Source organism: Lactuca serriola, chromosome 7 (assembly GCF_051521515.1).
Source record: "Lactuca serriola cultivar US96UC23 chromosome 7, Lser_US96UC23_V15, whole genome shotgun sequence".
NCBI lineage: Eukaryota > Viridiplantae > Streptophyta > Magnoliopsida > Asterales > Asteraceae > Lactuca > Lactuca serriola.
The window spans coordinates 190,510,409-190,524,796 of NC_136414.1; the positions used below are offsets into that span (position 1 = coordinate 190,510,409).

The 14,388-nt window shown below is 36.7% G+C and overlaps 1 protein-coding gene across 1 annotated transcript; it reads left to right on the plus strand.

Moving 5' to 3' along the window:
* The first annotated feature begins 3,305 nt into the window (after positions 1 to 3,305).
* Positions 3,306 to 5,681, plus strand: LOC145064673 (uncharacterized). Its single transcript, XM_079012077.1, has 4 exons — positions 3,306 to 3,345; positions 4,212 to 4,690; positions 4,811 to 5,024; positions 5,425 to 5,681. Exons 1-4 carry the CDS (start codon positions 3,306 to 3,308, stop codon positions 5,679 to 5,681), a joined length of 990 nt encoding a protein of 329 aa, XP_078868203.1.
* The last annotated feature ends 8,707 nt before the right edge of the window (positions 5,682 to 14,388 follow it).

Consider the following 14,388-nt stretch of genomic DNA (forward strand, 5'->3'; position numbering starts at 1 on the left):
CGATAATCTGTTCGATCAGTTGCACGGGGCGTCTTGGTTCTCCAAGATAAACTTGAGGTCGGGTTATCATCAGATGAGGGTTCGGGATGAAGATATCCAGAAGACAGCGTTCAGAACTCGTTATGGGAATTACGAGTTCATGGTGATGCCTTTTGGGCTCACCAATGCACCAGTTGCGTTCATGGATCTCATGAACAGGGTGTGCAGGCCGATGCTGGATTAGTCAGTGATCGTATTCATTGATGATATTTTGGTGTATTCGAGGTCTAGAGAACAACACAAGGAGCATTTGAGGGAGATCCTTGGAGTTCTGAGATCGAAGAGGCTTTATGCCAAATTCTCCAAGTGTGAGTTCTGGTTACGAGAGGTTCAGTTCTTGGTACATCTCGTCAACCAGAATGGGATATTGGTCGATCCGGCCAAGATTGAGGCGGTCATGAGGTGGGAGGTGCCGAGATCACCCACCGAGATCAGGAGCTTTCTGGGATTGGTCGGCTATTATCGGAGATTTATTAAGGATTTCTCCAAGATCGTCGTGCCACTTACCAAGATGACCCGGAAGGGTGTCGCTTTTTCCTGGGGTCCGGAGCAGCAGACCTCATTTGAGACACTTCGCCGGAAGTTGTGCGAAGCCCCGGTGCTCGCACTCTCGGAAGGGATGGAGGATTTTGTGGTGTACTGTGATGCATCAATATCCGGTTTGGGAGCAGTGCTTATGCAGAGGGGGCATGTGATAGCATATGCATCGAGGCAGCTGAAGCCTCATGAGTCGAGGTATCCCACCCATGACCTGGAGCTAGGGGTTGTGGTTTTCGTCCTTAAGATCTGGCGTCACTATCTGTATGGGGTTCGGTGTACCATATACACGGACCACAAGAGTCTGAAGTACTTGATGGATCAGTCCAACCTGAATATGTTCCAGAGGAGATGGTTGGATGTCGTAAAGGATTATGATTGTGAGATCCCGTACCACCCGGGCAAGGCTAATGTTGTAGCCGATGCTTTGAGTCGTAGGGCGGAGAGCACCCCGATTCAAGACGTTTGTATGAGGTTGATAGTGATGACTCTGGTGTTGGACGCCATTCGAGGTGCCCAGACGGAGGTCGTGAGACCGGAGAACTGCAAAAGGGAGCGGGTGATCGGGCAGGTATCGGAATTCGTTACCGATAGTCGAGGACTTATGACTTTCCAGGGTTGTATTTGGGTACCGTTTGTGGGCGGAGCGCGTACCATCTTGATGGAGGAGGGCCATAGGTCAAAGTTCTGGATCAATCCCGGGGCCACTAAGATGTTTTTGGACCTAAAAAGGGATTATTGGTGGCCGTGTATGAAGAGAGATGTCGCATGGTTTGTGGAGAGGTGCTTGACCTGTCGCAGGTTTAAGGCCGAGCACCAGCGTCCACACGGCAAGTTGCAGCCATTGGAGATTCCCGAGTGGAAGTGGGAGCAGATTACCATGGATTTTATCACCAAATTGCCAAGGACTGCTAGAGGTGTCAATGCAATTTGGGTGATTGTAGACAGGTTGACCAAGAGCGCTCACTTTCTTGCTATCAGTGAGAGCTCTTCTGCTGAGATGCTGGCAGAGCTGTATGTGAGGGAGGTGGTATCACGGCATGGAGTTCCGATCTCGATTGTTTTAGATCGAGATGTGTGATTTACTTCCACATTTTGGAAGAAGTTTCACGAGGAGTTGGGTACGAGGCTGCATTTCAGTATTGCATACCACCCACAGACGGACGGACAAAGTGAGCAGACGATTCAGACGCTCGAGGACATGCTGCGGGCATGTGTACTGGATTTCGGTGGAAGTTGGGACACGTATTTGCCCTTGGCTGAGTTTTCCTACAACAACAGCCATCACTCGAGCATTGGTATGCCACATTTTGAGCTGTTGTATGGGAGGAGGTGTCGGACCCCCATATGTTGGGGAGAGGTAGGGCAACGCGTGATGGGTAGTACGGAGATTGTGCTTCAGACGATAGAGCAGATTTAGCAGGTCAGATAGAGGTTGTTGTCCGCTCAGAGTCGCCAGAAGAGTTATGCGGATAGGCGATGATCTGAGCTCGAGTTCCAGGTCGGCGATTTCGTGCTCCTAAAGGTATCTCCTTGGAAAGGAGTGATCTGATTCAGGAAGAGGGGCAAGCTGGGACCCCGGTATATTGGGTCGTTTAGAGTGATCGTGAGAGTGGGTAAAGTAGCGTATCGCTTGGAGCTACCTGCGGAGTTGGATCAGATTCATGATACCTTCCATGTGTCGCAGCTGAGGAAGTGTATTGCCGATGAGTCGGCGGTGGTACCATTAGAAGATATCCAGATGGATGCGAGTCTAAATTATGTTGAGAAGCTTATCGCAATCTTGGATCGAAGGATCAAGGTTCTGAGGAACAAGGAAGTGCCCTTGGTTCAGGTCCAGTGGCAACATCAGAGAGGGTCCGAGTTGACCTGGGAGCCAGAGTCGGAGATGCGGGAGCAGCATCCGGAATTGTTCGCAGCATGAGACTTCGGAGGCGAAGTCTGGTTCTAGTGGGGGAGAATTGTAACAGCTCGAAATTCAGGTAAGCTTTATGACCCTTCTATTTTGGAGAGTTGTCAAATTAGGCCCTTAAAGTTAGGTGTGGGATTGGTGACTACGCTTAATTTGAACGCGGACTCGCCCGGGTACGCTAGGCGTACCCAAGGGTTACGCTAGGCGTAGTGAGCCCAGATTCAAACCCTAAATTCCTGGCTTGTGCACTATAAAAGGAACATGTAGTCCTTTGCCCTAGCCACCATACCCCCTTGAGTGAGTCCTTAGAGAGCTGAGATCCGTGCTTTAGCTTGTGTGTGTGTTTTTGAGTTTGAAGTTACCTTTTCAAGGTAAAGAAGGAGAAGAAGGAGCCATTGTTGGAGCTAGAAGTTGAAGAACAAGTGTAGATCCGAGTTCTACAGTGGTTGGAGATCACTTCTGAGGTAAAAAGCTCAAAGCTTTCCTTGTTCTTCATAAGTTTTGCTTTTTAGTCCATTTTTAGGGTTTTTGGCTCAAACTTGGAGACTTTATGTGCAAACAGTCTCCATGAGTTTCGATCTGACCTTTTCTAGTGTATATTGTGTTGAGGATTCATAAAAATCCAGTCTTGGACGTGGATATCATGCCATGCATGAGTTATAGCCTCATTATGGAAAGAGGAAAGGTGTTTTGAGAGCAAAGTGACCTTTACATCCATGCAAAGGCTTAAAGGTTTCAACTTTACGGATTAAGTCATGTTAGAGGAGTCAGATCTGAATTTTGGATGCAAGTCTTAACCGTTTAAGACCTAAATGAAATGGATGAGGAAGCTGGGTATTATGCTGGGCATAATCCCAGTACACGTGGCGTAAGGGGCCGCGTACCCCGATTCTGTGAGGGCTGACTTTTGTTGACTTTTAGGGTTTGGTCAACTTTAGTGTATTTGAGACAAGTAAGGGGTAGAATGATCTTTTACCTCTCCTAAGAGTGATTAGAGGAATTGTCTAGCCTTGGGAATTATGTTGATGACAAGTGATTATTTCATATTATTAGGCGGAGGCTAGGTCTTATTTCTCTAAGTTCGAGATTTCTGAGTTACCGAGTTACACGAGGTGAGTCTCCTCACTATACATTACCTAGAGTGGTATTATGTGTTGACCAGAGGGTCTTATGTGTTATCTATGAGATTATGTGCTATGTGTTATATGTATGTTGTATGATGTTATAGACCGGACCGGAGGGTCCAACGATACAGACCGGGCCGGAGGGTCCAACGAGCTATGACCGGACTAGAGGGTCCAACAAGCTACGGGAGTGAAGGGTCCCGCTGAGACACATCGACCAGAGGGTCGTATTATAGCCTCGAGTGGCGTATGTGTTGTATGCAGTATTTTGGGGAACTCACTAAGAATTTATGTTTACAGTTGTTGTGTTATGTGTTTCAGGTACTAGCGAGGACCGTGGAAAGGCGTCGGCATGACCCGTACACACTAGAGAGAGGATTTGATTTTGTGATCTTGGGATATGTTATGTTTCGATAACTATTGTTGGATACCTTTGAGAATATTTATATGTGAACTTGGTTGTTGAAAAATGAAAATTTTGTTTTGAAAATTACGTTGTTACACATTTCGGACTCATGTGGGTAGTGTTGACAGTTTGCACAACAAAGCAAGAGAAAAGTGTGAATTTTTAGTGAGAGAAAAACACGCTATTAATGTAGTCTTGAGGAGACAAACCGAAGCGGAGGACCATAAATATAAAGATCGATTACGTGTATCTATTGTTGTTGTTAGACTTTTATTGAAAACCGGTTTACCGTTTCGTGGTCATGATGAGTCGGTTAAATCGGAAAATATAGGGCTTTACATTGAAGCGCTAAACGCCATTCGGGAGACTAATGAAGATATTTTCAACAATACTTTAGAAAATGCTCCTAAAAACAATCAACTTATTTGCCCTAAAATTCAAAAAGAACTTGTACAATGTTTTGCACAAGAAGTCCTTTTGAGTATTCGCCAAGAGATTGGTGTAGATCTATTTGCTTTATTAGTCGATAAATCTAGTGATGTCTCGAGAAAAAAACAAATGGCTACTGTTTTGCAATATGTTGATAGTCTTGGTTTTGTGAAAGAAATATTCACAGGCATTGTGCACGTGAAGGATACATCATCTTTGACACTCAAAAACGTCATAAATGAAGTACTTACAACTTACAAGCAACAAGTTGCGTTTTAGTCAGGTAACTTTTTTTTATTTAAATTTAATTTAATTCCCTTTATCTGTAATATTATATATAATATTTTTTAATTCTTTTAATAGATAAGAAGACAAGGTTATGATGGGGCTAGCAATATGCGAGGGGAATTCAATGGTTTGAAAGCTTTGATATTACAAAAGAATGACACAACTTTTTATATATATTTCTTTCCACACCACCTTCAATTAGTGGTTGTGGCTGTAGCAAAAAAGGATGATGGTGTTAGTAACTTTTTTGAACAAATTTCGTTGGTAGTTAATGTTGTTTGTGCCTCTTGTAAAAGAAAACACTTACTACGGGAACAAGCAAGAGAAAGGGTGCAAAAAGGCTTGTGTAGTGGTGAACTTGAAACCGGGAGAGGGTTAAATCAAGAGACTTCACTTGTTTGAGTGAGAGATACAAGATGGGGTTCACATTTCAACACACTCACAAGTTTATTGAAGTTGTTTGCGAATGTTATTGTAGTTTTAGAATTTATGAAAGTGGATTTGGGGGGGGGGGGGGGGGGGGGGTCATTGGCAAACCATCAACAAGCGTCCGGAATTTTAGCATTCTTTAAATCTTATGAATTCATGTTTTACTTATATATGATGTATGATATTTTACGCCTCACGGGTACATTATCAATGCAACTTTAAAAAAAAAAAAAAAAAAAAAAAAAAAAAAAAAAAAAAAGATCAAGACATTTTAGAAGCAGATTTGATGGTTAGAGGGGCATTGGACGCATTGCAATCTTTAAGAGACACGGGGTTTGCTAGCATTTTGCCAAAGATATCATCTTTTTGTCAAACACACAATATTGCTACTTTGGAAATGGAGGATTTTTATGTTGGTAGGAGAAACCGTACGACCATAAAGACCCGTAGATTTCATTTTGAGGCTGAAATCTTCAACACAATGGTGGATATGCAACTTATAGAATATCAGGATTAATTTAGTGAATCAAGCACCCAGTTACTAGAATACATGGGTGCTTTAAGTCCTTGTGATTCATTTGCACAATTTGACAAATCAAAGTTGTTGAAGTCGGCTAAGTTGTACAAGTATGATTTTGTTGATTCGGATTTGATAGATCTTGAAGGACAACTTGAGATATTTTATCACACTTGCATCAAAGATGAGCGTTTTACCACTTTGAAAGGAATTTCCAAGCTTTCTCGTTTGATGGTTAGTACGGGCAAACATCGGTCTTATCATTTGGTTTATAAACTTTTGAAGTTGGTTTTAATTTTACCCGTAGTGACCGTAAGTGTGGAAATATGTTTTTCGAATATGAAGCTCTTGAAGACTGACTTGCGCAACAAAATTGGCGATGATTTTTTGAACGACGCATTACTTTGCAATGTTAAGACCGAAACACTTGTGAAAGTTGAGAATAAAAAGTAATGGAGTGGTTTCAAAAGATGTATTCATGAATAGGACAAATTTAAATTGTAGTAGATAGTTTTATTTTTTATTTTTTATGTAATGAATCGTTTTTTTTTTTTTGTATTAGACGTAATGAATTATTTATCAGTTTTAAATTATGTTTGACCGAATTTTTCTTTGGCAACCCCTAGTATCAATTCTTGCGTCCGCCCCTGAATGAACATATAATATAGTAATGTAATCAAACACGATTAAACATATATGAATATAAAATGAACTTATATGAACGAACATAATTGAATGAACGAGACCATTGTTCATGTTCGTTCGTTTAACTAAACGAACGAGAATTTACGTTCGTGCTCATTCATTTATTAAATAAACAAACATAAACAAATTTACTGTCGAACGGTTCATAAACAGTTCGCTAAACATGCCGAACAAATTTACTGTCGAACGGTTTATATACAGTTCGCTAAACATTCCGGTCGTTTACAACCTAGCTATATTTGATGTTTCTCCTCTTTTAGAACTCAAATTACCCTTATTATGACAATTTATTCTAAATATTATTAAAAAAAAAAAAAAAAAAAAAAAAAAAAAAAAAAAAAAAAAAAACCAGTTTAACCGGACATAAAAATTAAACAACCTTGGATTAATTATAGGAGCTTAGGTATGAATTATGTCATATACCAAACATTTAATTGAAGGGATTACGTGTGACAAAAGCGATAATTATGTGAAACAGATTATTTAACATGCATGTGTTTGGTCACATGTTTAAGGATCATGCAATTAGTGACCATGCCCGATTCTGTTACATATGAGATGTGTGAGAGGGAAAATACGGTGAGATGGTCGGTTAGTTCTTTTGTCATTCCCACAATCTCGAAACATATATTTTTTATTTTAATATTAATATTTAAAATAGTTTAATTTTGCTAATGATTGATATTCATAAATATATTTTAATATTAATATTTAAAATAGTTTAATTTTGCTAATGATTGATATTCATTAATGGTAACAAGTAACATTTATTACACTTGTTTCTCCAAAAAATATGATATATCTAAAATTATAGGTTAATTTGCTTTAATATTATAGCCTATTTTATGTAGTCCCGTGGTCCATGGAATCACAAATATAAAAGAGGACGTATGGTGGTGTTGACTTTTTCTGGAAATCAAGATTAAGTTGGCACATAATTCATTTCAACTTCAACAATCAAGTGGCTTTATTAGTAACTTATAAATTATTTACTGATTAGGTGATATACTTTATATTGAAAAAAAAAAAGTGATGAACTATCTAAACCAGAATAGTTTTAAACTAAAAAATTATTATAAAAAGATAAGTTATTGGTACTTTTATTAAAATGAACTATCTATTCAACCGACTTGACATTTGTCCATCAATGGTGGTTTCACCACCACCATCTCCTGAAACTTCCATTTGAATACTCGTATGCCTTCCCATATACATCAAACACTGAAATGCAATCATGTCAAATTACTGCATTCAATAAAATTTAAACTTAACAAAGTCGTGATTAATTGACCGTAAGGTATACTAGAACACCGTCACTTTATACAAAAATATGTATGTAGATTTATATCCACGGAGATGTTTTTTCTATAGTCAAGTACTTAAAACATGTGGTTGACAAAAATTATTTATAGAAAAAGAAGTCCACGTTAAAACACATTTAACCTCCTCTTTGAATTATCTTTTGCCCATTCGGTGACTTTTATGCTCTAGTGCATGTAATGAAAAAAAAAAATATATATATATATATATATATATATATATATATATATATATATATATATATATATATATATATATATATATATATATATATATATATATATATATATATATATATATACAAGTAAATCAAATCATTCATGTATATATGTTTTACATTTACCACCCTATTGCTAGTGTTTATAATACCACTTCTGCATTGTGCTCTGGAAAAATTCAACTAGCATAATAAGTGGCCTTTTATGTGCATGTCTGGTAATTAACGTGTTAATGAAATCGAAATATTAGACGTCATTACACTATAACATACCTTGTAAAGCATGTCCTTTCCTATTTTTGTATCTGATTTCATCTAGGTTCTTGCATGTGCGAGGTACTAAATGGCACAACACCACCAAATTTTCAAGTTTAATTTCATATACTTTTTGCATGTTTTACATAATAGATTATAAGTTGTCGTACTATTTTTTCCAACTTCAATCAAAAATTCATGGTAAGTCCACGGTGGAACTAAAGCTTGTGGAAGGCATGCAAGTGGGAATATTTTTTAATAACGAGATCAATGCAAGCCACTCTAGTGAGATTTATGATCATATATATCATCGATGCATGCCGAGAACTTACTTAAAAACCACATACAAGAATCCCTAACATGAGTAATTGATTATTTATATCCATAGTAATTGCAAAAAAAAAAAACCATGGTTCCTAAGTACTTCTTCAAATAGGCATCATCTATAATGACCAATGAGCATGTGTTATCCTTTAATATATAAATCTAAGTTCATAAAGGGTATAGTAATTCTATGGTTCTAAATAACGTTTGGCATGACTTGGCGACAATTTCAAGCCTCGAACTTTTATTTGTTTTGGTGAGTCACATCGTTTGTAAGGCGTGACTTAAAACGAAAATTTTGTATATAAACTCGTCACGGCACGCCATGACTCCAAGGCTTGTACTTGACGCCAAACTTTAACAAATGTCGCCTTAAGTCACACACACACACACACAAACACACACACACACACACACACATATATATATATATATATATATATATATATATATATATATATATATATATATATATATATATATATATATATATATATATATAGAAGCATAAAAATGTTCTACAAATTATGAGTGATAAGTTAGGTTATTTTATTACCTTTTATTGTATTGCAAGCTACCTCTCTCTATAAATAGAGAGAGTGGTCATTTATTATGTGGGCACCAAAATATTGTTCCCTAGCTAGAGAGAGTGTGGTGGGATCTCTCCCACCATGTGTTCTTCACCAAGTGTTCTTCATATTCATATTGTAACTCTTTCTTCCTAATAAAATTATCAGATTATTCATCTCATTGTGCTCTTCATATTTTTGTTATCGTTAAATCACAAGATCATATTATTCCGCACAAGCCGATCGTTAAAATGGGCTTCTACAGTTGGTATCAGAGTCATACATTGAAGATCTAAGGGATTATTTCAATGGAACGATTTCCGATCGGTTATCTTATCATGATGATTTTTCGATATTCTACCTAGAATTTCTGGGTTTGCAACCGTTTATTCTTATAATGAGTTTTTCTGATTTTTCGAGTGTTAATTCAAAGCTTTTTCAAGCTTTCAAGCAAGGTTGTAAAAATCGTTCGACGTTAGCTAGTCGGTGGACTGGGGTCAAAGGATTAATCGGCTAGGCGGAGATTAATCGGGGACCATTAATTGCTAATTTGTTAGATTTTAAAAAATTAAATATGACTAATATCATATAAACGTTCATAAATACCACTAATATTATAACAAAATAGGTTAATATGATAAATACAACACTAATCATACCTCAAATAGTTTCTATTAAGATATAACTTCTTCAAAGTGTTAAATTTTCATCGGGTTCTATTGTTTCAGTCATTTTGTATGCATGGATTAATCGCTACACGCTCTCTAATCGGTTAAGTAGCGTCTAGGGATTAATCGGAGATTAATCGGGACCTAATCGGGATTTTTACAACACTGCTTCCAAGAATAAATGTGATGTTGTCTTGTTTATTTGTCTGCTGAAAATCCAGGTTTACAAGCTTTTTATTTTGTTGTTGAAAAAAAAGAGGGAAGATGATATTTGTGGTCTAAAACTCTTGAAGATTATGCTCATGCACTTTTTTGCTATGGAATCAAGACACAATATCTTGGGTTTTGTTCAAAAGATTGGAGAATATTTATTTTTAAAGAATTTATCAACATATTTGTTTTGGAGTTCATAAATCTGCACGTAAAAATCATAAGAAGATATGAAGCTCTTTTGTTCTTCATTGATGCTGGTTGATATTTATTAGAATATCTTGGACGTTATGAAGTTGTTTATACAAAGCATGTCCTTTACTTCTCCATGTAATACATTGCCCTTGACAATCTGAACAAATCCATGTGACAAGCAACGTTAAATAATGCCTTTTGTACCTTTTGTCCCCTGCACACTCAATCTTTTTCCTTAGACCCATGCCTTGTCCCCTCACCTTTTACCTTTCTCTCTCCTACTTTCTGTCATTTTTATCCTTCCCAACACCCCATCTCATCCCCATATGTTTTAGGAAAGATTCCCTTTGATAATCACGAAGATATAGCCTCTACGGTATCAAAATTTCATGAAAAATGACATTTTTCGTAATCAACCTTCTCATCCTCGGCGCCCAACACCGAAGACCTAAAGTTAGACCGAAAACTTGCCTTACAAGAAGGAAAGTCCATATCGAAGAAAAAAGCACACATCGAAAGTCTGTTGAAAGGCCTCTTATGCGCAGCTTCTGCAATCCTCGTAGACTGGAGACTTCAGCCCGGAGACCTGACACCGCAGACCTTCAGCATACCCAAAGATCCCCTTCGCTCTTCGCTTCCACTTTTCGCCTACCCGCAAACTAACCTTTCTTTGCAATCTACTTGCTTCAGCTCCTCGCATACCGCAGACCATTTACCCCCATCACCCGCAACCTAACCCAACACGCAAACCCTCTATACATACCAAAGACCCTCCCTTTACCCGGAGACCTTGCTCTTCGGCATCTACCCTGACCTCAACCTGAAGACTTCAGTCTTTGGTCAACATCTCGTCTACTCTTCCCACTACAGCCTTGCCTTGTCACCTAGAGACGTCAGGTCCTCAGTACACCCTCCTCGGTACTTAACCCTATTCGCTATCAACTCCTCGGTACTCACCCTTTCCTCTCCTCCTTTTCCTTCTGCCCTCTTAACTCCTCAACTTTACCCCTCTCATATCGCAACCAATTATCTTTTCTTGCCAATTTTTTTACACCTTTTTTTAACACCATTTTTTTTAAACCAATTTTTTTAACATCAATTTTTGCCATAACCCAATCCATGATCGGAAGCACTTTTGTGAAGAATAATTTTTTACAAGACTCGATTTATTGTCTTCATGAATGAGATTATTATTGGATATTCATTCAAGCTTCGATCATCACAATGGACTTCATACCGCAATCGGACATCATATTTTTCTTCGCAAGGATTGTACCGCAATTGCGTCTAACCAACAAAATTGTTTCGCAACCTTCGCTCTGTGAGGACTTTTTATGACTGGTCGCTCTTGATCTTTGATTGATGAACTATGTATCTTGAGCATGTGGACTTTATTTATTGAAGATCACTTCAGGAGTTTCGGCACTAAAGTTTGGGTACATCGGCATTCTTCATCATAGCAGAGACTTTTCATGTAGAGTTATTATTGTTACTTCGGTACTTGTTCGAGCAGTTTTCAGTCAATCGGACACGGATGATCGGTGAGTATTTATTTTACTCTCATTCTCGTATTTTATCGAGACCCTTCGTACATCTAGGGTGAGCATGCAAAGCTCTTGGTATCCGACATTCTCCGTCCATATTGATTTATTTATATTTAATATCCGATCATTGATTATCAAAAATAGGGAAAGAATATTATGTTATCATCCAGATATGATTTTATGATTGTTTGAGCTTAGATTTTCGATACTTCTGGAGACGATGATTTATTTAGTGATGCGACATGGAACTGATTTTTAGTCATCTTTTCATCAAATTTTTGGCTTCACTAGATGTTTCCCTTATCCAAATTCTTTATTATTCAGACTCACCACAGGACATTTCATACTTTTTAGGAGGTTATTCTTTTGAAGATTTTTGGGTGTATTATGATTCGAGAACTAGAGATGTTTCAGACTTCATGAAGCCGAAGTGTTTTTCTGATTGGATCTTCAACTTGATCATTGTGCTTGTGATGAATTTGAAGGTTTGGATCTTATTTTTCTGCCTCAAGAGTGGTGACCTTGAAGCCGAAGACCTTTACTGACTAGAGATTCATGGCAAACATCAGAGATCACAGACACTTCAGAGTTTCTGAGAAATTTCAGTATTTAGTTCTTATTATGTTTCATTTTTATTATCGCACTTGCTAGTTGGTTACTGTGTATTTTAGCCTTTTATCATTCTATTTGTATCCCTCATCATTTGTGGGCATTTAGGGAAAAATTGTTGGATCATAGAAATGTTCTACAAATTATGAAAGATAAGTTAGATTATTTTAATATCCTTTATTGTATTGTAAGTTACCTCTCTCTATAAATAGATAGGGAGTGGTCATGTATTATGTGTGCACCAAAATGTATTTCCCTAGCTAGAGAGAGTGTGGTGGGATCTCTCTCACCAAGTGTTCTTCGTTTTCATATTATAACTCTTTCTTTCTAGTAAAATTATCGGATTACTCGTCTCATTGTGTTCTTCATATTTTTGCTATCGTTAAATCTCGAGATCATATTATTCCCCACAAGTTGATCCTTAAAATGGCTTCTACGTGATTTATCGTAGAACTATTTTTATTCACAAAACCATATAACCATTTGTTGACTATTAATGATGCCCTAAATTATAGTAGCATTTATATATAATCAATCCTAATAAAATAGATATGAAAAATTTAAGCATCAATTATAAAGAAAATCTAACTCCATGAATCAACAAAACATCAAGCGTTGAACATCAAAAAATTTATTATGATTAATGTTCATAAGTGAATGTTGTTGATTACTATTCATAAATGAACATTGTTGACTACTATTCATAATTGAACATTAGAAAATATATAAACATTCATAATTGTTCATAACTGAACATATATGAACAATATCCTTTTATAACCCAAAAGTTAATTCATGTTCATAGGTGAACATGTAGTAATGTTATAACTATCACAGATGACCATTTATTCGGAAATCAAAATTCATTCAAAAACCCTTAAAATTAATCATGTTCATATATGTTCATAGGTGAACATGTATGAAAGTGTTACATCACAACAAATGTGTTCAGAATTGAATTTTTTTACAAAAACCAAGAAACTAGTCATGTTCATACATGAATATCAAATGTTCACAGTGAACATGGGTTAGGAATTATTTTCACGATGACTCTGAACGTAAATCTAAAAGATATTGGAAACTTAGCACTCTCTCTAAACTTTCTAATTTGATGGCTCTTTTGCATTTTAGCAATACTTTTTCTAAAGGTACTTTTGTAGGCTTAGGCAAAAACAATCTTGTGTTGACAAATTTTAACCTTTTCAAACAACAGTTTCACCAAAGAACTACCTGCAAAATTTTAACCTTGTCAAATTTTAACCTTTTCAAACAATAGTTTCACCAAAGAACTACCTGCAAAATTGTACAATGGCATTTAGTTTTGATCAATTTGTTGTGAATGTAAACAATTTCATGAGGATATTACTAGATTGATTAACGTACTGCATGAGACTGTGTCATATCAGGCTTGATGGAAACCACTTCTTTGAGGATATTTCATAAACACTTCGTGTGAAACCAAATATTACATACATCAATCTAAAAGGTACTTGTGAAAGTAATACCTTTACTGAAATAATAAAATTTTATTTCGGTCAATTAAACAATAGTTGCAAAAAGCAATGTAAAATGCAAAATAGGGGCTACTGCAACAAACCAAAAAAACATTGGGATATAGATTTCAATTGTTCTCGTTATACTGAAAGTAGAAAAAAAAAACAAAGACGATAATGATATAAATAAATATATAATGAAATGGTAATATATATATATATATATATATATATATATATATATATATATATATATATATATATATATATATGGAAAACGAAATCAATAGTTTCAAAAACGCTCTTCTTATAAAAGTCGAAGTATGATAAGAATGGAAATCTTTATTCTAATCTACTCATGTTTTCTTGAAATCTTGCAAGAGAGAAAGTGGGTGTGGTTACTGATTTGTGGGTCAAACTCTTAAAGACCGAAGCACGCTACTTTAGGTTTCTAGTTTATTGAAAAATCAAGTAAAAACAATTGTATCTTCGCTAAAACAGCCAGTCTCTTTGCTTCAATCCAACATCAAAATTAAGAAAATAGAGAAGGTGACTTCGTCACTAGGAAAGAAAGAAGCCAGAGAGTGATGAATGGTTG